This window comes from Scatophagus argus, chromosome 19, assembly GCF_020382885.2.
Source record: "Scatophagus argus isolate fScaArg1 chromosome 19, fScaArg1.pri, whole genome shotgun sequence".
Classification (NCBI taxonomy): Eukaryota; Metazoa; Chordata; class Actinopteri; family Scatophagidae; genus Scatophagus; species Scatophagus argus.
Window position 1 is genome coordinate 11,012,857 of NC_058511.1, and position 26,125 is coordinate 11,038,981.

The 26,125-nt window shown below is 41.8% G+C and overlaps 1 protein-coding gene across 8 annotated transcripts in view; it reads right to left on the reverse strand.

The window, feature by feature from the left end:
* The window catches only part of eya4 (EYA transcriptional coactivator and phosphatase 4), a 41,057-nt gene that overhangs the window by 6,048 nt on the left and 8,884 nt on the right, over positions 1 to 26,125 (reverse strand). For 3 of the 8 annotated variants that reach the window (XR_006841560.1, XM_046372318.1, XM_046372317.1), the window contains exons 3-16: positions 14,112 to 14,161; positions 11,845 to 11,966; positions 8,954 to 9,037; positions 8,396 to 8,473; positions 7,639 to 7,705; positions 7,314 to 7,456; positions 6,755 to 6,898; positions 6,497 to 6,579; positions 5,424 to 5,598; positions 5,275 to 5,295; positions 4,089 to 4,225; positions 3,760 to 3,843; positions 774 to 863; positions 217 to 275 (exon numbers count right to left, since the gene is read on the reverse strand). Coding sequence is in view for 7 of the 8 variants with exons in the window: in XM_046372318.1 (XP_046228274.1) it covers positions 217 to 275; positions 774 to 863; positions 3,760 to 3,843; positions 4,089 to 4,225; positions 5,275 to 5,295; positions 5,424 to 5,598; positions 6,497 to 6,579; positions 6,755 to 6,898; positions 7,314 to 7,456; positions 7,639 to 7,705; positions 8,396 to 8,473; positions 8,954 to 9,037; positions 11,845 to 11,966; positions 14,112 to 14,161 (1,337 nt within the window). In the remaining variant the exon portion in view is untranslated. Of the gene's footprint in view, positions 1 to 216; positions 276 to 773; positions 864 to 3,759; positions 3,844 to 4,088; positions 4,226 to 5,274; positions 5,296 to 5,423; positions 5,599 to 6,496; positions 6,580 to 6,754; positions 6,899 to 7,313; positions 7,457 to 7,638; positions 7,706 to 8,395; positions 8,474 to 8,953; positions 9,038 to 11,844; positions 11,967 to 14,111; positions 14,162 to 17,196; positions 17,637 to 26,125 lie in introns of those variants that run through there. The other 5 variants (XM_046372320.1, XM_046372319.1, XM_046372322.1 and 2 more) reach the window with 4 other exon arrangements.

Genomic DNA, 26,125 nt, shown 5'->3' on the forward strand with positions numbered 1-26,125 from the left:
ATGAAATTCATTATATGTTTAAAATGCAAAGAAAAAATACAGACATTTTAATATCTTTGATAAATGTATTGATATTGATATTAACATCCTTATAAAACAATACGTTAGATCCAGTCAACAGAAGACACATACTGTCATTTGTGAATTGGCTATGAAAAACAAACACTAACTTAAAAACATCAATGGTGTTTGCAATGTCAATAATTAATTCCTCACCTCAAGTCCTGGCCGTTGTCATCTGATGACACATCATCAATATGTACCTGATCACACTCCTGTACAGACACACAAATAAGATAAGACACATAGATAAGTAACTTTAAAAACCCCAGAATGCTCTATGAGCACTGATGATGTACAAATGAACCATGAATAAACTAGAATATAATGTACTATTACACTGTATACAGAAACATTAATGAGATAGTGAAGCAAAATGTTATTTGCCAGTTTAGTTTAACATATTCTAGTAGTATAAATGTATTAATCATTTTCCAACATTTATGACAAAACTAATATAATTCTAACAATGATAACAAAATATTCTGTGCTAAAAATAGAATGTAAACATGGTGCAACACTCACACCACTAGAGGGCAGTAGCAGTTTGTTATCTGAATGGCTTTCAAGAAGCTCTGAGTGCTTTAGGTTGTGCTTTGTGAAAAAATTTGAATGGTGTGCCAGAAAAACTCCAGGTCTTTTAACACTTTAATGTGTGTGTGTGTGTGTGTGTGTGTGTTTGTGTGTGTATCAGTCTAACATCTGTGTCTCACCTCCAGGTCATTAAAGAACAAGTGTGAGTCAGCCAAGTTGAAGATCATCTCCTCCATCCTCAGGCCCAACGTTACTGCCATAGGAGGGTCCTAATGGAGGATGACGACATCATCATTATCATCATGACATCATCACCATGGCAAATTGTGTCCTTTATGCTCCCTGAGAGACATTACTTCCTACTGTCCCAAAAACCATTTCAGGTTTTACACACCTCCTACTTCTTCCTCCCAAATTCACACCCCCCCCCCAAGCCCCACTTGTAGAGCTCCCACTCATCACAGCAGATGCTGACAGACAGGTTGCACTTGTTCAGTCCCATCAACATTCCTCGTGGCTTGGTGGGAGGGGGGGGGGTGAAGGGGGAGAGAAAGAGTGTGTGTGTCTTCATGTGTGTACTGCAGAGCATGACTGTCCTCAAAGGGAGATGCTGTCTGGTGTGTATGTGGTATGTGAATGGTGTGTGTGTGCGCAAGTGAATGTTTAGGGGGAATGCAGCCTGCCCTGCCAGCCCGGGGCTCAGCTGCAAAAACCATCATCTGTGATAGGTCAGCAAGGGACGACAGCTTGCCGCGCGATTCGCTGACGCCGTCAGACGACCAAAATAGAAAGGGGCTAACAGGAAGAAGAGTGAAAGTGAGCAAGCGAGGCACACAGACACAGAAAGACAGAAAGAGAGAGAGAGTCGGTATTTTAGAGTGAAAAAAATACAGAGCGTATTCTTCATAAAACTGGAAGATGTGAGGTATGTAGAACTTTCCAAAACTTAACAGCTGCTTAATAGTGATAGCAGAAATTGTGACTGTATTTCTTTTCCTGGTTCCCTGTCAATCAAAGAGACAAGGAGGCTTGAGAAGTTGTCTCTCAGGTAATGATTATGTTGGCTGCCAGCCAAAAAGTAAGAGGCATCGGTGCGTTTCAACACTCGCAGCTGAAAAGTGCCAATTCCCTTTGAGCAGTTGAGCTGGGCTTCAAGCTCCAGAAAAGCTGAGGAGGCTTTTTTGGGGGTTTTTTTGCAATATTTTGCCAGACAAGTTCAATCAATCACAGAGAACTGCAAATATTACTTTGGCCTGGCCAGAGGACCCTGAAACAATTCTACTCTCCACCTCTGCGGGTATCATTTGAAACACTGGAAACTCGACTCTTCATGAAAATTATCCCTGGTTATAACGTCTCCTGTGCTGAGACATGACAAGTGTGCATCTGTGTGATATAGAGGTGCATGTTCAATGAAAAGTGAAACATCATCTGGAGCAGTTATATCCTCAATGCCCTATGAGAGGGGCACTTGGGTCTTGTAGTTCCCATGTCAACAGTGTAAACACTATTTTGGGCGAGGTGTGAACAGATCCAGCTGCCACTATATTTCTTGGGGCCAGCAGAGAGCAAATGAGGTGAAAAAAAATATTCTGACGCACATTTTCATGCTAATGCTACTTCAGCTTACATGGATGCGTGCTTTGTCACAAAACAAGACCTATTATCACATGACATGAGACCTAATGGGACCTAATCACTGACATCTCAGTCTTAATTTGATTGTACGTGCGGAGAAACACACGACTATCTCTACACAAGCCAAGACTTCAACTGTGATATTACTCTTTGGTATTCAGTATTTCTTTGCTAGAACAACAAAGCAAACCATACTGAATTAACCACAAGGCCGCATTCTCTACCTCCCCCTTCACACACACACACACACGTACACACACAACAATTTACAACTCACCAGGGCCTTTCTTTATACTCATTAAATCCCAATTGCCAAACATTAAATTCCACGACTGCAGAGCAACTAGGAAGTACATCAGTGCCCACAAACTCGGGCTTCTATGGCTGGCTCCAACTGGTGTGTGTGTGTGTGTGTGTGTGTGTATGCCATGCCAGCTTTTGTTTGACTGCCAGACAAGAATATCAGAATGGACTCTGTGGGCTGCAGAGTGGGATGCAAAGCCCGTACAGGCAGGCTGGTGGTGGCTACTCTGGAGCCCACAGGAAACGACATCATCCAATAAAAATCTGTAGCCTTGGCCACATATGATGATCCCAGATCAGAGCCAGGAACTATTAAAATAAAGTGAACTATAAACAGTGTAGTTGTTATATGAGAACTTAAGACCACCAGATAAGTTCACAATGAAGACTGGAATAAACATCAGCCCAAGAAAGAAATTAGCATGTTAAATGATAATTATTAATTTGTTTCAAAGGTATTCTTAAGATGTAGTACATTCATAGAGTCATGGCATCATAAATTGACCATAACATTCCCAAAGTATTCGATGTAATGATTATACCTAAGCAAATCAAGCTTATTTGAAAGTCCTGCTCATTGAGAGTTTTAAATGTTACATTTAATTTAATACAAGTAAAATTTAGAGATTAAACAGGTAAAATGCTATATAACCAATAAACTATTTGTACTTAAAATCACATTCAGCTTCACCAGTAGATAATCTTGTATTAGCATCATCACTAAATAGAACATTTTCTTTCACTGCTTTATTTATTTTAGACTGATGTCGTCTGTCGCATCTTTTTATGAAGTCATTAACTTTCCAAAGAATAATGACAATGGCAGTCACTACAGAGTGAATCATTTTCGGTTGATGATAAGCATCTGCACTGAATATGTCTGCAGGTCTTCCTACTCTGTTGTATGCAGCCTGCAAGGCAAAACTAGGGGCAGACAAGTCCAGAGAGCAATCGCTGTGGTAATACTTTTTGGACTTATTGAGTCCACACCGAGATGTTTCAGTTATAAATCCACCATTTGGCCATTTGTGATAATTTTTGTGTGAAGATTCATGACCCTTCATTTAATGAAAATCAGACCTGCGTTGTCCCAGCTGTAATCTAATTCCACTTTGGCAGCCAGAAAGAAAATGGGTGGAAAGACATAGACATACTGCAGGATGGCTGTGGGAATTGAAACTCAATAAAAACACACGGCCAGCAAAAGCAGGGTGATGAGCTTACCTTGCCGTATTTTTGTGCGTAGGAGCCCGTGAGCAGAGAATGGAAGACAATGATTGTCTCGTCCAGATCCCACACAAACACCCTCTGGAGAATGAAAACAGTAAGTCAGTGGGAGATGTTCCATTAAATATCATAGATTGTTCTTCTTAGCCTATATGCTCAAGTGGACAGTGACAGTGGTGGTCTTTCTCTTTATCAGCCTCTCCTTGTATTTTGAAACTTAAGTCAGCAGAGAGGATGAAGATCAAAGGGAGTTCCACTGAGATTTGAATGGAATATTCGTTCAGTGCTGTAAGTGCTCTGTCAGTGGGTGTTTTCTGGTCCCTTACCTCCAGGTCACTATCAGGGGGAGGGGAGGGATTGTTCTTGCGGCCCCTGCCCCGGGACTTAGACCCCCCACTCCGGCAGGCTCGGTCATCCAGCTCTTTGATGGGCGTGGAGGGGCTCTGCACTGTGTCGAAGTCGCCTGAGAGTGTACACAAACACAGACCGGGTTCAAGATTTTAAATATTTAAAATGTAAAAGTGATCAAATATCTGCCTTAAACTGCATAAGCCATCACAAACTATTTTCGCTGCATTAAAGCAACAGTAATGTCGTGGTCTGAGCTGATCCCACAGGTGTTCTGGAGTTGTATCCACTTCAGGAAAAGCAATAACTCAGACTTTGTACAGTAATAAGCCATCTTGTCAGGTTTAATAATTCAAGGTAATTGGCACGACGGATCAACTTAAAGACTACCAAGAAACCAAAACAAAAGTACCATTGATATTCTGACTGATTCATGATAACACGAAATGTAAAGATTTAACAGAGGAGGGGAAAGATGGAAGTGTGCAATAAATTAGAAAAGTTAGGTAATCTGATGCTTCTTGCAAAGATACAAAATTCTGTAGGAGCGTACAAGAGCACACACACATTTTTGTGTGTACACACACCCCTCCTAATGCCACATGTTCCCACTGCCGTGTGGTAACTAGAACCAGACTCTAAGCTTCAGCTCTCATATTGTTATGTCTCAATCAGGGAGGGAGCAAGAGAGAGCGAGAGAGCGAGAGAGGGGGTGGATAAAGACACAAAAAGACACAAAGAGCATGTGAGAAACACATACCAAGAAAAAAAAAAGATACCAACTTTGAGTCCAAAAGAAAAAAGAGAAATAGTGAGAAAAGCGGTGAGAGGGAAAGTGCCAGTGACAGGAAGAATGATAAGCTCCTTTAATCAGGCTCCCTGAGTTACAGCCAAGATAAACCAAAGAAAAAAAATGAATACCAAGCTGTTTTTCTGTGCACACAGATGCAGATTGCCCTTTTTCTCTTGCCTTTCCGCCCCCTTTCTCTGACTCGCCTGCAAAAGTGCAATATTTAACACAACCTCACTCTGAAGTCTGCGAGGCAAATGTTAATAAATGCAAATTCTTCAATTAGTGAGTAAGATGCCAGGTTACTATGGCTACAGTCTGAAGTTACTTTATGTGCTTCATCATGTCCGAAAGAGAGTTTTGAACTCACTTACCCAAACTGTGGTATTTTTCTACTGGAAACAAATTTATGGAGCCAGTATCAAGAAATGGTGAAGGATCTCACATTTGTTTGCATATTTACAACATTAGAGCTGCAGTGGAGTGTTGGTGGTTGGACAGTTTTCATCGTCTTAATACAAACCTGGATGAAGTTCAGCAGCCTGTCCGGTCATGGCAGGGGTGGGATCTTGCAGCTGGTAGGCTGCTGTGGAGCCTGTGCCATCCACGCTGTTGGAGGTCATGTAAGTCCCGTAAGTGGAGGCGGAATAATACTGGGCATACTGGTTTTGGCCAAACGTTGTATATGAGGGATAATCCTGCAGAGAATTACATGAACAGTGAGAATCAAAGAGCAGATGCAAAAAAGAGCAAAAACAAGAAAGAAAGAAAAGAAAATTGTGTTTCACTTTTTGGTGGAATAGATTTTACAAGTGTTCCCTCTCATTTCTTTAATCTTTTATTCCCTCAATTCTGTATTTTATATCTCCAAAACAATTAAAGCCTTGTGTTGCTGCTTTTTACTGACCCAGTGGAGATGGATGCTTTTATGAGTCAGCTCTCTAAACCTGTCACTATGTCCATCTCTACAAGTCCCTATAAAGTGGAGCACCACCACATGTATGCACACACACACACACACACACACACACACACACACAAACTATATTCCCCTTAATCCACCCACACAAGCCAAACCTTGACTTTCTTCCTGTAAACAGCCACATCTATCATAGTGGGACGTTAAAATTCCCCTTTAAGCATTTTAACTACCACAGGACAATTCATCATATGGACACAGAGTAATATTCAGAACAAAACACTCTTTCACAGTGACTAATCATCCGTTTCTCTCCTGTGTTTGTCCCTGTTGCAGTGGCACAGTGTACTTAGATTTCTGTTCTCGAAGTGGCTCAGAATGAGGAAAGCTGTGTGGGAGCGTCACTGTAAAACCAGTTCTGGTCTCCAATACTGTTCCATCTGTACCACACCAAACCCTCACATTTAGTTGAGAGTTGGTTTAGTTCGAGCTGGCGTAATGAGGCAAATGACATTTATTTGACCACTCAGCAAACATGTCGCATGGCTGGTCTGCTCTGGGAAGAACTTCTTTAGGAAATGGGCTTTCTTAAGCCAACTTTCAGCTGTATCGTGCGAGAAGTTCAGGTTTAAACTAAAGAACACACACAATCTAACAGTATATAGAAGGTGAGGGACCTGCTGTGTGGCAGTGTAGTTGGCATGGTTGGACACTGAGTTGTTGGTGGCGTAGAGGCCTGAGGAGGGAGTGAAACTGGAACCTGAAGGCACAGAGAAGAAGAGGAATTAGACCAAAGACAAGAAAAATGGAGACATAAACATTTTTACAATCTAAAACTATGTGTAGTGTCACAGTACACTGGAAAGTAAGACCTTTTTTCTGTTGCCATACGCAGTAATAAAAACTGAGGATATTTGCGTGTGTTTCAAACTGACCTGGCATCTGATAGGGTGAGTATGCAGTCTGCCCGGGCTGAGGCGTGGTGAAGCCGGGACTGTAGCTGAGGCCTGTCTGCAGAGGAGACTGACTCTGAGCCAGACCGCTCTCTGTCTTAATGCCTGGCAGCATCACACCGAGATCTTCAACAAGGAAAACAAAAAACAGACAGAATATTATATGATGTTTGCAGCAGCAAACTTTTCTGCTAAAAGCTGGAACAGCAGATTTTGCTTTCTTGAAACTACATATTTTAGGCAGTCAGTCAGATTTAACATTACTTCATGACAGTTTTATTTATATCTCTCTAAGCACAAGTTTTATTTTCTTGCCGATTATCACATCAATCAAAAATTCAGCAATCAAAATTTTTAATTTGTCTTGTTTTCTTTTCCTATAAATACTTGTTTTGACTTCTTTGGTTTAGTCCATTTATAATCACACAGAGTATCCCAGCGAGGTTCAGTCTTTCAGTATGGATTTAAAAAAATAAGGTCCCACTTTAACGTGTTAGATAGCGCTGCTTCTGTATGTCACGAGGTGTTGGTTTATTGATACCGTAGGTGGACAGTCCGTATGGCTGTCCCGTCTGGGAGTAAGCAGTGTAGACGGTCGACTGCTGCATGCTGCTGAACTGGGGCTGACCGGCATACGTCGGCATGGGAGGGGCGGCTGGCGTGGACAGAATGTGGGGGTAGGGCCTGGGAGAGGAGAGGAGTGACACGTGAGGTAGATACAAGACAGATTATGATGATATTGACTAAACCAGCAGACAAATTAGTAATATTTGGTAAAATTAGTTGTGTCGCAGCAGAAAAGGAGAGGGTATGCTGGTAAGGATTCTCAGAAAGCAGCTTCTGCTGTATAAAAGCTCAAAACTCACTTTGATGGGTAGAGGGGAGGTGAGTACTGGTGGGCTGAGCGAGGGCTGTAGCCGCTGCTGGTGATCACTAAAAACAGCACAATGATCAAAAACAACAAAGCAACACTGGGTTATGAATGATGTCAGCTCAAATCTTCTGTTTCCTTTAACATTTAACAAAACTACTCCTGAACAAAACAGCTCAAGGCCTCTGGCTTGTTTGACTTGTTCCAGTAAACATAATTTGAAGCATTTTGAATGGAGAGGAGCCAAGTTCTCCCCCTTTAGAGAGCACTGTAGTCCACGAAACCCTTACAGCGGGCCTCATAGTAAAACACAATGTCTGTTTGTGGTCATTGAGATGTCAGAGCTCAATACTGACAAACACCCCGCTGCTTTGAAACCCTCACTGTGTGTTGCTTAATGGTTTTGTGTGTGTGTGTGTGTGTGTGTTCTACTGCGTGAAGGAGCGTGGGGTCATGAGTTTAAAAAAAAAAAAAAAAAAAAAAAAAAGACAAGTGTAAAAATGTCTCACCCTGTCTCTCACCCCTCTGCCAGCCTTTGATGACGTAATCCAAGGACAGGCAATACTTCATGGGATTAAAGCTTTCAGCAGGCCTACCATTGAGCTAAAATGGATGATGTTGTTTTGTGTGTGTGTGTGTGCGTCTCAGCTGACTGGTACAGAGACATGGGAATTTTTTTTTTTTTTTTGGTTTGTAGACTAGATGACAAAATTCTACTTCAGTGCATTTCTGTGGGCAGATGTGTGTGTTACCTGAGCCTGCGTACGTGTCCAGTGGTGTGTCGCCTGTCGTAGTGACTGTGTCGCTGTTGTTCATAGGCTCTGTTTTCACTTAAGGAGGAGAGAAAAGATCAGCATTATTGAGGGGGGCCAGTAAGGAAGTACCATCACACACACACACACACACAAAGAAAATCTTACTGAAAAAAAGCAGGAAACTACCATGCACATATAGTATGGGAGCAAATGTGGTGTGCAGGGTTCCCATTATACAGCTTTAAATGACTGAAAGTCAAAATACCACCATGACCAAAAGGTTTCCTCAGAAAATTCATCAAATACCCCAGATTTTAAAAAAATTTCTTTATTGGTGGGAACCCTGCAAATAAGTAACAACTACACACACGCTGTGATAAATTCACAACGGGATCCAAGAGCAGTGAACTCTGCACAGCAAATCAAAATCACTGCAACTCTGGCAAAAAGAAACATCAGATCGAAGATGAGCCCAAACTACAGAAAATCATTTCTTTTTGCATTCATGGTAATATGGCTCCTTGGCCTTGGATTCACACACATGCACCTCTGTACCATAGTCCTTGGAGCTCGGGGCAGGGGACGGGCTGCTGCAACCCAACAGCCAATCAGCCGTGTTTAGAACTGTCATGTTTTCACCTAAAGGGGTGCAAGGTGGGAAGGTGAGGATACAGTTGCATTGAGAACTAGATGCCAGTATATGGGACGTGGTGTTGATCATTTGAAAAAGCAGACATTTGTGTTGCAAAAGACTTTTTTGAAATATGCTTATTTGCTCTCCTACCGAGAGTAATACAGGAGGGTCAGAAGCCAGGAGATATTTAGCTTAGCCTAGCATCAAATCTTGACGGGGAGGGGGTTGTTGGGGGCAGCCTGTCTGTATGATTCTGTCTATAAACATCTGCCTATCATCACCTGAAGCTCATCTGGTAAAGCAATCAATAGAGATAAAAGAAAGTCACATTGGCCAAGAAATAGTAAAACCAAAACTTTTAGATTTTATTTTTTCACCTTGTTTCTTTACAGATAAAACCAAAGGGCTATAGCATTTTAATTGGTGTGCTTTAAAGGTGTTGATATGCAGATTTTGCTGACCTTGTTCCTGTTTTTTTTTTAAATGATCAGAATCCATTTTATTTTGTTTTACACAGCGTCCCAACTTTTATGGAACAGGGGTTGTATCTCTGTTTTGCTTTACACCAATCTGGCCCTTCAGCAGCCAACTGCTCCACTATGTTCACTATGTGTGTGTGTCTGCCATCTGACGCTGGGCAGGTAGTGTACTTCTAGAGCTTTTTCACTGAAAACAGCTGCATGCTGATGCTGGAAACTATGCTGATGAGAGTGATTCAGAATAGGAAAGTTGTGGCCCATAAAACCATTGAGCTGAAAGAAGCTCCTTGCAGCTGAGAGGGAACTGCTGAGTTGGATGATAATTATCTGTGGGTTATTAAGAGCCAGGCCTTTCACGTACAAGTAGTGCACTGTAAATATATAAAATATTGATTATTAGCAATATTTTATATATTTACAATGAATCTTGTCATCTAACTCTCAGCACAGTAAAAAAGTATATTTTCTAAGTGACTTAAGGAGAAGCACACCTGTTTACATTCTACATGGTGTTTTTGAGCACCATTTTTCTCTTAACATGATTCAAACTCATCATCAGTGACCATCTGAGAACTTAATTTAATTCAGGACAACTTCATTAATCCCCACAGGGAGCAATACAACCCATCGGACGCACCCTAATGAAGACAAATAGGTTGCTATTGAGACGGCCGGCGCTCCTGCGCTCTGGCTGATGTCAGGTGAGGGGAATGTTGGGTATGTAGTTTGTTTTGGCTGTGAGCGTGTAGTCCCTGCTCTGTCTGCTAAAACCATTAGCTGTGAGCTCATCAAAAATGATTTAATGTGCTCTAATATGGTCTGAATTCACTGTTAAGTCTACTCTGAGGAAGGCTATTTCTGTGACTGTGTGTGTGTGTGTGTGTGTGTGTGTGTTGACACATCAAGTCAAGTGAAATGTAGTATCTCACTTTTTCCATTACATTACTATTAAAAGTGGTTTCCATTGCCTGTTAAATCAGCAATAGATCAAAGGAAGGCCCTGAACAAAAGCACTTAAATCCAGTTGTATAACATCAAACTACTCCGTCAAAAATGACTGCAGGGGACAGACAGCAAGAGAGAAGGAGATGAAGGCTGAATGAGCAAAAAAATGAAGAGAAAAGAGAAACACAGATGGACAGAGGAAAAGAAAAGGAAGAAAAAGAAAGGAGAATGAAAGAGAGAAGAGGGCTCACTGGTGTTGACATCTAAGAGAGCAGTGATGCTTTAATGTCCTTGTAGAGGAAATAGTTTCCAGTGGGATTTTGGGCTTGCACTCACATACACACACTCACACTTTGCCAAAGCGGTTAGCGGAGGAGAGTAGAAGTGCTTCACCGTGTGTTTACACACAGTCTCCAGCGGTTTACTCAAAAGTCCTCATGCCAGCATGGGGTGTGTGTATGGGTGCATTTGCAAGTGCATGTCTTCCTCTGTCTCTATAAACTCCTCAAAAAGTACTTATCACTGCATGTTGAAAATTGTTCTGACTGATGATTTTGCAACAGACATTCATTTCATTACATTGCATTACACTCATCAGCTGCTTTTGCACAAAGCAATTGACAATATGTGCATTTAGCCTCTGCTTCAGCGAGATGTCATAGAAACCTGTAATAAATCTCTCCCAAACAAACAATCAACAATGGTAGTGTGCAGTAGAGCTTAGTTGTCAATAAATGCAAGCGTGACATGTTGAGGTTCAGTCTAAAAGATTATGTTTTCACAGAGACTCTGATATCGTGACTTTAAAGAGATCGCTCACTCTTTTACTGGTGAATGATCATAGCACTTAAAGTAATAATTCAATATTTTGGGAAATTTGCTTTCTTGCCAGGGGTTAGTTGAAAACAATGATGTCTGTAGGGCAAATATGAATCTACAACCAGCAGCCAGTTAGCTTAGCGTAGCAGAAAGATAATGGAGGGCTCTGTCCAAAGGTAACAAAATTCCCCTACCAGCACTAATTAACAAGTCATATCCTGTTTGTTAACACTTTGTTTTTGTACATATTTCACACAGAACTAAGCTGTTTTTTTTTTTTTTCATTTCCAGTCTTTGTGCCAAGCTAACCTAACCTACTGGATGGTTATTATACAGACATGCAAGTGATATCGAAAAGGAAAGTCAATAACTATAACTTTCAATAACATTCCCCTTGTCCCAAAGAACAAGCAGGAACTTGTACAACCTTTATTAAGTAGTTGACAGCACATTTGTCTTCCTAATGTTCAGGATTGAAAACTATATTTTTAACACTAAAACTAACCTTTGTACCACAGACACAACTTTCCATTCATTACTGCAGCACAAAACACGTTCTTTCGTCTCACCTCCTGTTCCATTGGTGGTGATAGAGGGGCTGCCAAGACTGTTCTTGTCCAGCTTGGAGCCTGTCGAATCTCCACCTCCCACACGATTATGAGGACTGGCTAGGTCCTGCATTTCCATAGACCTACAAGAAGTAGCAGGAGGGGGAGAAAATGAGATGAGCTGTGATTTCTGAATGAACAACAGATCAGCGGCAATATTCTCCCACAGCTGGGAATCTCCCACCTCTATATATTATGTTAAGATCTCACTGAACACATTCAGTGACAGACTGCATATCCACACAGGAACCCCACACACGCGCACACACACACACATACATATACAGCCATAAAATTCGTGCTTCTTCGTACCAGTTAGCTTACATGAGCATGTGTTCAGAGGCGTTGGACATTGTCTGCGGGCCTGCTGGCTCTTTTATAGAGTGTGTGTGCGTGTGTGTGTGTGTGTGTGTGTGTGTGTGTGTGTGTGTGTGTGTGTGTGTGTGGGTGCACACTTCTGGGCTCCAATACAAACCCACAGCCTGCCAGCATGCTTTAGTTTTACAATGTGTTCCACATGCATGAGTGGGATGAACCAGCACACAAGGTGGTAATGGTAAAGTGAGGGTGTGTATGCCTATGCGTGTGTGTGTGTGCATGTGTATGGAGAATTAGAAATTAAAGTAAACAGAGACATGGACATGATTAAGATGCATATTTACAGTGCTGTAGAAGTATCCCTTTCACATTAATGTCAGTGTTTATTGTATATCTGGATCCCTGTTAGTTCATACCAGGGCAACAACTAGGCTCCCTGGGGTCCATAACCCCAAACGAGAGGTGGGAAGTGCTTTCAATCACTTTTCATGTATGCACACAGCAAGAAAAGCAACATAAAACACTCGCTTGTACATCTTCATCACTGCTGCCGCAAACCCACATTTTGACATGTTCTTTGGTTGAAGACATAGTTTAATGTTGAGTCAGTGTGTGTATGGACAGCACCTAATATGAATGTGTGTGTGTGTGTGTGTATGTTTGTGAGTGTGTGTGTGCTCCCTGACTCATGCTGCCCGCAGGTTGGTCACACTTGTGCTTTTGTGTGAGACATCAAAGCAAGAAATGACAGAGATGGAGGGAGAATTAAACAAATGCGGGCTGCCGTTCTACCAGTGTGTGTGTGTGTGTGTGTGTGTGTGTAAAATACATCTGTGTCATGGTCTGGAAGCAGGCCATCTCAATGCTATGGGCAGATAGCATCGCCACACATGACTGCAACCCACAGCCAGACTGACAGGTATAAACAAATAGCTTTCAGCGGACGACAAAGACACAGCTTAACGGTGCAAAAGAGAGAACGTATGAAAGATAAACAAACTAAATCAACTTTCTCTGTTGAATCTTATTTCTAGTTACGGCTAAAGGCTCATTCTGCTCCCCTGTGTGTTTTGAACTGAAAACTGTTTAAACATCAACAACGCTTAATGGTAAAAGAGATACTGTAGTGAGCCGAGCCTTAAATTTAAACAAAAGGATAAAATATCTCTGCCATACCAGACTAAGACAGCAAAGAAATTTCACTGATTATGGTGTTTTTCCATTTTTCACTCTCTTTTCATCTTCCTCTTGTATGCTTTAACACTCCTCATCCATACTTTTCTTTTGTCTTTCAACAGCAGGAAACGATTCTGTCTCCCCTCCTTGTCCCTTGTTTTTCCTCTTTCCTCTCTGTTTCGCTCCTCTCGGGAGGCGATGGCAGGAGTTGGGTGTTTCATAAACTCTTTTCTGCTTTTCACATTATGTGTGGTCATTGAAAAAACATGCAGCATCTCAGTGCGATGCGCAGTGTACAGGGGATTTTGTAAAAATAAACAGTTATATAGCTGGCAGCTAAAGATTATTTTTATTGGTGATTTATCTGCTGTTATTTTTTTCATTAAGCGATCAGTCTTTTAGGATATAAATTGTAGTGTGCAGTTCAGCTCTAAATAAATTGCTGTACAGCGTGCTCCCTTTGCTTGTCCTTCATTTGGATCAGTGTATCTTTTCCTCTATGTGTGTGTGTGTGTGTGTCATACACTGAGGTCTTGGGAAAGTGTTGATGACCTCATCAGAGCTTGCAAATGCAGTGAAACCTCACCTCTCGGCACTGTGACCAGAGAACTAGGGCACACACATAACTAACTTAACATAGCTACACACACACAAACACACACACTCTCTTTCTGTCTCTCCGAAAAACCTAATGTTGTTTGTCATATTATGCAAACACACACAAATGAGTGTACCTGGTGTCCGAAGGGTCTGGAACATGAGATTCGCTGTGTGATTTCTTCACCTGCAGAGAAAGCAGAGCAGAGGAAATGTTAACTAAACACACACATTACATTACACACATACAGTTCATAAGAGCCAGTGTTTAATGTGCCATAAACCAGCCTATAAACCAGTGTTTATGAATCAGACAAATTATATTAGCATCATGAACTGTTGTGAACAGCAACAATTTTCTGATTCATAAAATGCTACCAAAATACAGAAATTACAATAAATCAAGAAGCCGATGTCTGCAGTTGTGGCCACCACCGTGACAGAAGTGCTAACTGGCGTCTATGTGACAGATATTAACTTTCCCTTGTTCACCCTTGACCCTGCTCCATCCTGAGCTCGAGCCCCGTTCCTCAACCCTTAAAGAGTTGAAGGGTCACTGCGGGGTCATGTTAGGTCACAGAGCCTCACTCTTCACCCTTAAAACAGGTCGCCGTGAACACTAAATTGAGCGTTGACTTTGAGGGACATTTGGTCACGTCAATCACCGGTACGCTGGAACTTTTCCTTCATCGTTGAAGAAGAAGAAGGTAAAAAAAAAAAGGTTTAAGAAAACATGCTTCGGCCTCAGCGCCTTTCCACTGCAGCATACGCTCACACACAGGCTGGTTTTATGTGTGTTGCTGTGTGTGAGGGTATGCGGAGCTCGACGACGGCAGACCAGAGGTTCTCTATTAAAATTCCTGCCTCTTATTTGGAACAGGAACTAATTAGAACAGTAAATGCAGGGCGGAGCGAGGTCCAATGTGTACCAGCTGCCCTGTAATCACTGTGTCAACACACTGTTGAGGTGTAGGGCACGCGCGAGGTGCCAAACACACACACACCCACACATGGAAATGCACATATAAACACACACACACGGTCCAAGTCAGCATGAATTCAAGTCATTTGCACATTATCGCAATCACAGGTAAGTGCTTGGCCAAACAGACGCCAAACTCCAGGTATCCGTATTTAGGAATGAGGACACTTTTGGTGGTGGTGTGTGTGTGTGTGTGTGTGTGTGTGTGTATTTCTGTGTGTTGAGGCGTTATGGTTTTGATTAGAGGATCCTGCTGAGAGTGAATAAGAATCGGCACTTAGCTGTTTAAGACAGGGTTCAAAGGTTAGCCGGTGCCCTCGTATGGATTACTTTACACACACACACGTACACACACACTCTCTCACACACACACACAAGCCACTTTCATGTCCCGTTTCATGCTTTACTGAAATTTAACAAGGCTGTCAGTCACGACATCAACAGCACGGCCGTGAGAAACTGCAATCCATATGTAACACACACGTATGGCCACATACAAATGTGGGTACACGTATACACACACACACACACACACACACACGGAAACACACAACCATGGTTGTTTCTGTCTCAACAAGATCTGTGAAAGCACACGCAGGCTTTGATCCTGAAAAGCTTTTATCACTGTGCTTTATCCATTGCACACTCCAGTCGCTCACATCTCTCAGTAACTCACTGCTTTTATCTCTGGTCAGATCGGAAATACTTGTTCCATATTTGATATAATTCCTATCCATTTATTTTGTCTTGCAACATGTCTTTTTTTTTGTTTGTTTGCTTATTGTTAAAGCCTTTTTCACTTGCTTTAAATTTAAAAATACTTAATTTTTATTTGTCATATCCGGTGCACAAAAGCGTCACTCTTCCATATCTTGCAGTAAAACACACCTAATTTCATCTCTAACAGCAAAACAGCAGGCCTCTAAATGTAGTCTTAGGACACCACAATGCCTGAAGGACCCATTTGTGTCATCTGAGGCACTTGAGTAAGTGACCTTTGACCTGGTTGACTGGGTAACCGCTCTGGAACACAACCTGCCCGGCCCAGGACTCCCTGAGGGATAAATACAGGTACCTCAGGTAATTAGCACTAATAACAATGATTTATTTAAAGGAATCACACACTGCTATGTTTGTGTTGCCACTTATTAATGATATGTATCATCTAAGGGATGTAATGCTAACACAGGGCCTGATTTGACCCTAAGAGACAGTAATAAGAAACAGAAAGCGGTCCTGGATGTGTTTACTTGTTTTGTTATTTTTTCTCCTTGCTGTATCTTGTTTTAACAAGCTCACTAAAGAATCTAAAATGTGACATAGAAGTTGCATCAGCGCGATTTGTGTTATTGTTTCTGGCAAGCTATGAAAAGGCTGTGATGGAAGAGAAAAGGGGGTAGAGAGGGAGAGTGCAAGAAGAATAGCGCTATGTGTTTCTGACAAAAACCCAACCTATTCGCAATGGGACATCCGATACCATGCATTGAGTTGCTTGCACACACAAATACACACACACCCATATACGCATATGGAAACTGTATGTGAAAGCTTAAATGAAATTTGTTTGTTTACGCCTGTGTATAAGGAACATTTTGGGCTAAATTTCTTTTATTCTTCTTCTTTTCTGCTATAAACTCAGCAATCCCACTTTTAAAGAATCGCCGTAATTTGGTACAAATTGTTAATATTTATGAGGAAGATTTTATCAGATGATTTCAAGAACTGAGCTATAAACCTACCTAAAAGCTCAAATGTTGCATAAAAGAAAGAAGAATATTCAATAATAACAATTTTGAAAAATTTAAAACTTCTTTCCATTTACATCCACAAACATTTCATTATTCGTAATGTGTTGTAAAATATATTTAGCATATACATATAAATTTATTTAACTTACATTAATTTCAGTGGTGCCCTAATATCATTGTGCTGTCGCCTTAACCTACTAACCTTATTTTGCTCTGAATATTGTTCCCATTCAACAATCAATTAATGTTATATCAAATATTACATTTTTAGCAATTCAATTAATAGCATTTTTCAGCAGCATTTATTCACTCAGATGTGTGATTAGCAAAAAAGTATAAATATACTAATGTTAAAGAAAAAAAAACACTCCAGTTGATTGATTAAAAAAAGCAAACTATAGCGTTGGCTTGAGGAGAAACACACACACACACACACACACACACACACACACACACACACACACTCACACAGAGTCAGAGATGCATTCTTACCTCAGGGTGTAATCAGGTCAGTTCGCAGTCCTGTATTTCCACAAAGCATTACAGAGCTGCACGATCCACTAGCTTTTTCTTCAGACACTGACAGGCTTGCCGGTCTCACAAATAAACAGAATCCCACACACACACACACACACACTTATGCAGACACACACACACACATAGACTCTCCCTACACAAACTCACGGCTTCAGCTCTTCTCTATCTACCTGCCTTTTACTTTGTACTCCAGGTGTCACGTTTATCTTGGTTTTGCTCTATAGTAGAACATGCATTCTTTTTCTCTTTCTCTTTGCGTCTCTCGCTTTCTCTCTGAGTAAACGCGTAGCAGCTGGAGAAAAGACACAAGCTGCTATATAACCTACAGTTTTCCCTCTCTCTCTCTGTCTCTCAGGTCAATCCATGCACAGCTCCTGTCTTCCTCGACTCTAGTAATGGGGAACATTTCACCCGTTCTGTTTCCCTCCTCCTCTGCCTCCTCCCCTTCTTCTCTTCTCCATGTCCCCCTGCTCTCTCTCTCTCTCTCTCTCTCTCTCCCTCTCTCTCTCTCTCTCACTGCTGTCACTCACCGCAGATTCACTCAAGCTTACATTTAAAGCCAAAAGCCAAAGAACACTTTTAATTGTCAGAGATGTAGCTTTTTCTGTGTAGGCCCAAATACAGACACAAATAGACTCAATCCCACGCTATAGCTAGGTCGTTTATGAACCGCTAAAATGGAAAAGAAAAAAAAAACATCTGTGTATGACCGGAGTAAATCCTGCTGATGGTACCTCTAGTCTGATTACTTCCATGGATCTAAAACTGTAAATAATGAAGATGTGGTGGGGATGTAACATCGATGTCTTACTGTGCAGCAGAAAGTACAGGCCAAACCATAAACTTCACACCATGCAGTTGACCCTTCCTCCCTTCCACACACACACATACACACACACACACACACTCCCACCCACACCTCACAGAGGCTCACACGTCCACCTGAGCAGATGAGGACACACACACACACTCAATCTGTGTTAACTGGACCCACATTGGCTGCACATGTGTGTTATATGTGAGGTGTAGTTGAGCCGAAGTGGTTGGTCCAAGGTGTGGTGTACACTGGGTGGACTCCCGGCTGCCTCGGTCTGAAGATGGCACTCTTTCACTGTGGTCACCAAGGTGTTATCAGGGGAGGCACATGCCCAAACACACACACACAGAGTCTTGTTTCCATCACTTTTGGTGACATTGCATAGACTTACATTCATCTCCTGGAGTCTTAACCACCACCTAACCATAACAATAAACATTACTCGCCTGATCCTAACCCTTACTTTAACCTAACAGATTTTTAAACAGATTTTTGTCCCCGCAACTACACGAATACGCGTCCACAGAAAGGAGACTGATCACACACTCATCCACAGACTTAAACCAGCACCAGTTTCTGACCCTTCACATCCAAGCCACCAGTGTTTTTCTGGTTGTGGCGCTCACAGCTTAAACAGTAACTGCAAAGGATCTCTCGGCCACACACCTCACCATTAACGGTTTTCATTGGAACTACTTTCTACATATGAAAAAACTTGACTGGGTTTTAGTTAAGGCTGGATTATGGCTGCTACTAATTGAAAAATGTGAATCTGAAAAAATTTAAAACAGTATGTATTTCTTTTTCAATTTAGTATGTCATCTTAAAATGCATTAAATATCCCATTGTGTTAATTAACAGGCCCTGCGATTGACTGGCGACCAGTCCAGGGTGAACCCCGCCTCTCGCCCGTAGTCAGCTGGGATAGGCTCCAGCTCCCCCGCGACCCTGACGGATAAGCGGTATAGAAAATGGATGGATGTTAATTAACATTTACCGGTAATAGAATTAATATATTATTTCTTTGCATATACTCTATGACCAAGATCTAACAAGACATTTGCAAATATAACCAGAAATATACGCATGGCTAGATATTACTGTAATCAGGAGAGGCTTTTTTATTTTGAGTAAATTTATCAACCAGTTTGAACGTTGCTGTAAATCTACCAGGCAATCACAGAACACAGTTCATAAGGGTGCAGAAGCCTAGAGACCAATATGGAACAGGGTCACTTTCTCCAACTGTGCACCAGCCACCTTTAGCTTGGTCATGATGGTCCCACACCATTTATCCCCCAACCCCAATAAACACCTTGACTGATAGACTGTCTGTAGACCTGTGTGCATACATCAGTGCAAACATCTGTTGAACGTGTGTTATACCCGCATGCTGACATGTGCTTGTGTGCGCACGCTGGACGTTTGAAAGTGTATGTGGAGGACTAGCTGTCAGAACAGATTAGGGTGTTGCCGAAGCGCTTGACAACTCAAGCACTTTATTATTAGCCAGGCAGGACCCCATCAGGAGGGGGTCGGCCAAAAACATCCCCAATGCAATATTTTCACAGCAAGTGGAGAAGGGAGCAGGGGAGGTGTCCCAAAACATGCCTGATGAAATACCAAGAGGAAAAAAAGAGAGAGAGAGACGGAAAGAAAACAAAACGGTAGCATGGCACGGGTACATCAGAGCAGTGAACTGAGCAGAGGAAGCGGGTAATATATTAGACAGCTAAATGACATGAGTCTGCTTTGCTTTTTGTTGACTTTAGGAGTGTTTTAAAAGTGTCTGGCGAAGGTGCCTCGCTCCCTTTTAAGAGGCCCTCGAGAGTAACTTTGTTCTTCAAGTGGAACAACAGCAGTTTGTCACTCAGCAGACAGTAAGACAGAGACTGCTCCTCTTCATCTCTTTTGTTATTGTTCTTTTCACTTATTTTTTAGCCTACTGGGTAGATATTTTTTTTAAATTTTATCTCTGCAGACTTCAGACCTCCATTTAAACAACTGTATTTATTAAGTACATTGTTAATCACTTTATATCCTGGCTATGTTTCATAATTAATTACATCTGAGGGGAAAGGAGAAGTTAGACTTTTTGTGAAAGAGAGGTAGGTGAGTGGATTAAAACCTCATCTGTACGATAAATAGGAAGCTGAAGCTTAGCATAGCTACGTTCAGAAAGCTAAGACACACACACACACACACACACACACACACACACACCTGTGCAATGTGATCAGCCAGCCATCCCTGTCTCTGACATCGGCTGGAGTGTGTCAACCACAAAACACACTCATGAAGGATGTTACTCACCACACAAACAGAGCCTCCATCTCTATCCTCCACATTCTCTCTCCCTCTCTCTCTCTCTCTCTCTCTCTCTCTCTCTCTTTCTTTCATACACACACACACACACAGTCTCACACATTTACCTGTCCCAAAGCACTCTGCTCTCTCCATTTGTGTGAGTGGTTATCGGCGTGGTAACTCTATCCCCTTCCTTTCATGTAAAATACATTGTGCTGAGCCTCCTCCCTCCCTCCGACCCTTCTTCCACCACTCCTCCTACAACCCCCAGTTCCCCCAGCCTGGGGAAGTGTAAAACTATCCCTCTCTTTATGCCTACAAAAATGCCCCTTTTTCAGGTGCAGTAGGAAGCTATAGAGGAAAAAAAGAAGTGAGGCGGTGAAAGGGAAGAATAGGGTGAATCTGTGGAGCAGGGAGGAGGAGGAGGAGGAGGAGGTGGTGATGTCTAGGTGAAAAGGTACTCTCTAAAAACAACTCTCTCTCGCTGGCTACCTCATTTTACCTGCCTTTACACACATGAATTTGCCAAAAACTGCCTGGTGTTGCTCACAAAGGGAAGGACACAGAAATGGGAGTATATTCACACACAATTTTTGCACCTGACATATCACATGTCTTCAAGTCACCTGGGGAGAGGAAAAAGAAGACAAAAATAGAGCTAAAACTAGAGGCTGACCTCTACAATGAACTGTCAAGACAATACAGCAGCACGATGCTATGCCTTTCAAGACAAAGAAAGGAGTTACAGGGAATTTAGGAAGGTTTACTGGGTGTGTGTTTGCTAGCTTGAAAAAAGGAACACACATTTCTGGTTCACATGTGATTTCATGACTGATTTTTGTAGCATAAAATGTAACTCTACAATTTAAAACTGCAGTATGTAGATTCTTGTACGTTCAAAAAACTTTCCTCAACCGACCAGCTTAAGTCAATGTTCATACAGGATTTTATGAATATGGACAGCATCTCAAACGACAGTGAGTGTGTTCCAGGTGTTTTCACTACACTGCACTGTAGAATTTCTTATTATAATATAGAACTACGTAACTGGGACTGAAACAAAAAAAATAACTTAATTAATCAGTGAGTCAATAATTTTTTAAATAAAAATGCCAACAATGTACTGATTCAAACTTGTGAAATGTGAATATTCGCTGTCTTCCATGACAGGTTTTGGAGATTTTCTTTTTTTCTCATTTTGTCTTTATTAAACAGTGAGGGAAAGAGAAGATGGGAAATGAAGGGAGAGAAAGAACGGGAGAACAAAAGGAACAGAGGTCTCTGGCCATGGTCAAACTGGGAACACGCCTGTGTGTTTTAAACACAAGGCTATCAGAACTGTCCTCTTTTAGTATTTTCTAACATTTAATAGACTGAATAATATAATCAGCAGATTAATCTATAATGTAAATAGTCCTTGGTTCCAGCTCTTATGGGGAGGGCAAAGATTTTTTCTTGAAAGGAATGATTCAACATTTTGGGAAATATGCTTATTTGCTTAGATCCTCCAATTTCAGTTGCATTCTTAGGGACTTGCCAGCAATGAACCAACTTCATGTTGAGCCTCTACGCTGCATATCTGTGGTGCAACATATCCTAGCGAATTCCAGTTTTTGTCAAAGGATGCATTTCTTCTGATTCCAAAACATTTTTTTCTGATTATCAATCAAAGGTCGGTGTTTGGTGCACCTTACTAATCTTAGAATCCCAAATATTATTTTATGTAATCAACACATGTTTGGAGAGGTAGAGCAGTGGAGGAGAACAGTGGCTAAGGTTGCTCTCCATCCTCCTCCTCGTTTCATCCTGGTGGGCTTTAGATCTTCCATTTAAATTGGCTCCTCATTGTCTCAGAGAGTGAGGGGATCCCAGACATGATTTAATGCAGCTTTAGTCAATGGAGACAAATGAAAACTCACTGATGGATGTGTGTGTGTGTGTGTGTGTGTGTGTGTGTGTGTGTGTGTGTGTGTGTGCGGGACAGTTCTGCGCTGTTAATTGTGAAGCGTTTGGCCTCGACTGCCCCTGCTCGGCTAATCTGATGAGAGTGATTAAAAAAACAACTGGAAGAAACCTAAACCAGGCCACTGCCGACCAGAAACACACACACACACGCACACACACACACACACACGCACAGATGCATAGTGAACTGAATGGAAAGGTGTAGTGCAGAAATTGACAGTTGATTGATCATTGAACATTTCTATAACATAATATGAATAAATATTTTATCAACTAACTCCAAATCAACAGCTGCAAATAACTGATCTGAATGACTCAAAACGTGAGTCAGTACATGATGACTCACAGCTCCATGCAGGTTATAAGATATAATATTACAGATATGTCCTTACTCTGAACCCTTGGCTTGATTTAGAAACATGGAAGAAGAAGAAGAAGAAGAAGAAGAGGAAGAAGAAGAAGCTGAATTATGGGTTGTGTGTTTGCACCTGATAAAATGATGAAATGGTGCAGCCATAGAAATGAAGAGCCTGAACAAATATGTACAATACTGTTAGTGTGGAATAAAATGGGTTTAACAACCTTAAAGCTACTTAAAGGGAAATAAAGGTGGAGAAAAAGATGTCAATGGGTTACCCAACAGCAGATCGTTGAAACACATCCACTGGTATTTGGACTCCATGTTTTGTGGCAGAATTCAGCTTAATGAAATGGAGTGAGTGAACTAGAACAGTAAGAGCTCTTTCTCTCTGCTGCTGTGTGAGACCTGAAGAAACACAACACCACCCTCCTGCACCCCCCGCCCCGCCACTGCTGTCACCCTTCCTCATGCCTAACGCGAGCCCAGTTACCGCACCCCTGGCTCTGTCTCTCCATACCGCAAACCGCCCCCCTCCCCCCCCCCGGTCCAAATCCACTAACCCTCTGAGCACCTCCACAGCGTCTGTGTGTGCGTCCGCAGGGAAAAAGATCAGGTGAGGGTGAAAGAAATTGAAAAGCAAAAAAAAAAAAAAGTGCAAATGCAAACAGTTTGCATGTTAAGGCTGTGCTGCGTGTCTGTGGTGGTCACAACTTCTGTGTGAGTGTGTGTGTGCTTCTGTGGCTGAGTGTGTGTCTGCAGCAACATCAATAATTAAAGCTAATCTCATTAGGCCTCAGATCCCTTTCAGACGCTTTTAATTAAATGATGAATGGCCTCCCAGCTGCCTGTTAAATAATGCTGCTCATGACATCACAGTGTGTGTGCATGTGAGAGGGACAACATAAGGTAGATATCCTTAAAAAAGAAAAAGACACGCCGAAAGACATTCAGCAGACAGATAGGTACGCTCTGTCACTCTCTCTCTCTCTCTCTCTCACACACACACACACCATCTGCTCCCATTCAATATACATGCGATTATTAGAAGTTACTGCTGCCTGACACACCGAGAAGAACGAACAGAAGTTGAACGTCTCAAAAGTCACAAGCTGTTCCATCATACCAGACCCCGAAACACTTCATATCATCTTCCTAATAAAATCACTCACAGTACCATATGCCGGCAAAGAAGGGAGGCAGATTGAGGGAGAAGAGGATGTACGTAAGTGTGAAAAGGAACAGAGAGACGGGACAAAAAAAAAAAGGGACAGTGAAGAGCTCGGGGTGAGCGACAGATAAAGATAAAGGAAGTCAAAGAGACGAGGAGCACCATGGGCCAAATTAGAGAATGAGAGCAAAAGGTAAAGCAGAGGACAGGTAAGGGTGCCAGAGCGCCCCAGGCTCCAGACAGCATGGACCTGGCTATGAGAACACCCATAATCCTTTCTGTTTCTCACCCCCCCCCCCCACTCTACTCTCTCCATCCACCCCCACCCCCCGGCTTTCAGGCTGGCTCTGTATCGAATTGCTGACTTCACAATAGGCCCTGAATCATCACTCTAGCCAGAGAGACACAGGGAGAGACAAAGAGGCGGGGAGGCCTGAGGAGAAAGACAAGGAGGGAGAGACAGACAGACAGAAAGAATCAAGGACAGGGAAGGTGAAATGTGTCTCTCTGGGCATCAACATGTTGTTCCTCAGGAAACAATAAATAAATGTGCCACAAATTGAAAATACAAGGGCAAATCCGAAATGGTCTCAATGATAACGGAGACCATTATGATTGTTCTGTCCTGCTATATGCTAACACTGCCAATATTACAACAAAAAAGAGTTAATGTTATTCAGACACAAAAAGACAATCAGGGCAGATTTTATGTAGATCTGGAGTAATATTTAAAAATCGGTTTATGAATTACAGACAATGTTGATGATTTATTAACTGATAATTGTTTCAAGCTCGCGTCAATCATTCTCAAGCTCCACCTTCTAAAATGTGAAGATGTGATGTTTCAAATTTCAGTTTTCATATTCAGTTTCATTCAAAATGAGGCTCAGACAAAACAGGCATTTTAAGGACATCACCTCACCACATTTTTGGACATTTTATAACATAACTTTAGCAACTTACAACAATAAAAAAAAACATGTCACAAGAACAAACTGATGTTAATGAACAGGAAAACAGAACAGGCAGAAAAAAATTCATTCATTCATCAATAAGGAAAATAGTCATTAGTTGCAGCCCTAGCCTGGAGGATTAGGTCAGTACAGAGACCCAGGTCACAACTCATCTGGCCTCTGCGACCCTTCTGCTACCTCTCTGATTCTACGCTGCAGAGAGGGAAATACAATCTTCCAGCAGAGCAACAGAGGAAGTTCTCGCGGCAGGCAGGGCAGGCAGGTTCCTCCGTAACCAAAGCACAATTGTTGCAATTTCATTTCCTTCCCAGCAAAATGAGGAAATATGCTCCCTTTTTTGATAACCAATGGCAGATGAGCGTTTGGCCAGAAGAACAGGCCGAATAAACGGTGGGTTGTGCTATCAAGGACTCTATTTATGGCAGTAAAATGTTTTAGTACTTTACCAAGGACTTCTGTGCATGTAATGCCATTTTCAGAGTTGAAAGTGTTTCAGTTGAGTGTTACTGATATGGCTTATTTGCAAATCAACTTTTCAAAGGATCTGATCATGTTAAAATGATCAGTATAGAAAGAAATATAACATCTGGCAATAATGTAATTTTCCTCAAAGAAAAAACCCCTTTGAGTAATCAATAAAGGTAGGAATCTCGACAAGCGTTGTGCTGTGATTGACTTCAATTAAAGAAGCATGGTCACAATATGAGACTGTCTCCACTCAGATGACCTCAGCTGTCCCACACCACAGAAAGTATATGTGTTTAACAGAGAAAGAAACACCTACCCACGCACATACTCTCACACAGAAACGCACAGCAGACACTCAAGCACACATATCATGTGGTTTCCTGTCTGGTGTGTTCCTCTAGAAAGCCCACGCCGGTTGCTTTGGGTTTCTAGATGGATTCTCCAGTCTGTTTGGGGGGTTTGACACTGTCGGACTATGGTTGGCTCGCAGGCTGTCTGTGACCTGCTCACCTCACACCTAGCTGGCTTTCCATGGCGGGCCAGACTCTCAACTCTGTTATATACGAGTTATAAATTATCTGAGCTAAGGCAAGAACTGAATAGACAGACGTTTTGGCAACGTTGGGAAAACTACTTGGAAAGAGTGTAGTGAGCTACGCTAGAGTAACAAGGAAAAAGGTAGAAGTAGTTTACTACACTGAAGGTATTTTTTCAACATACTGAACCAAGTTCATTCCAAGTCAGCGCTATCTCAGTTATCAGTAAATCTGTCAAAAATGTTAAATTCAGTTTTTATTAAACAATAAGCTGTGCTTTCTGTTGTA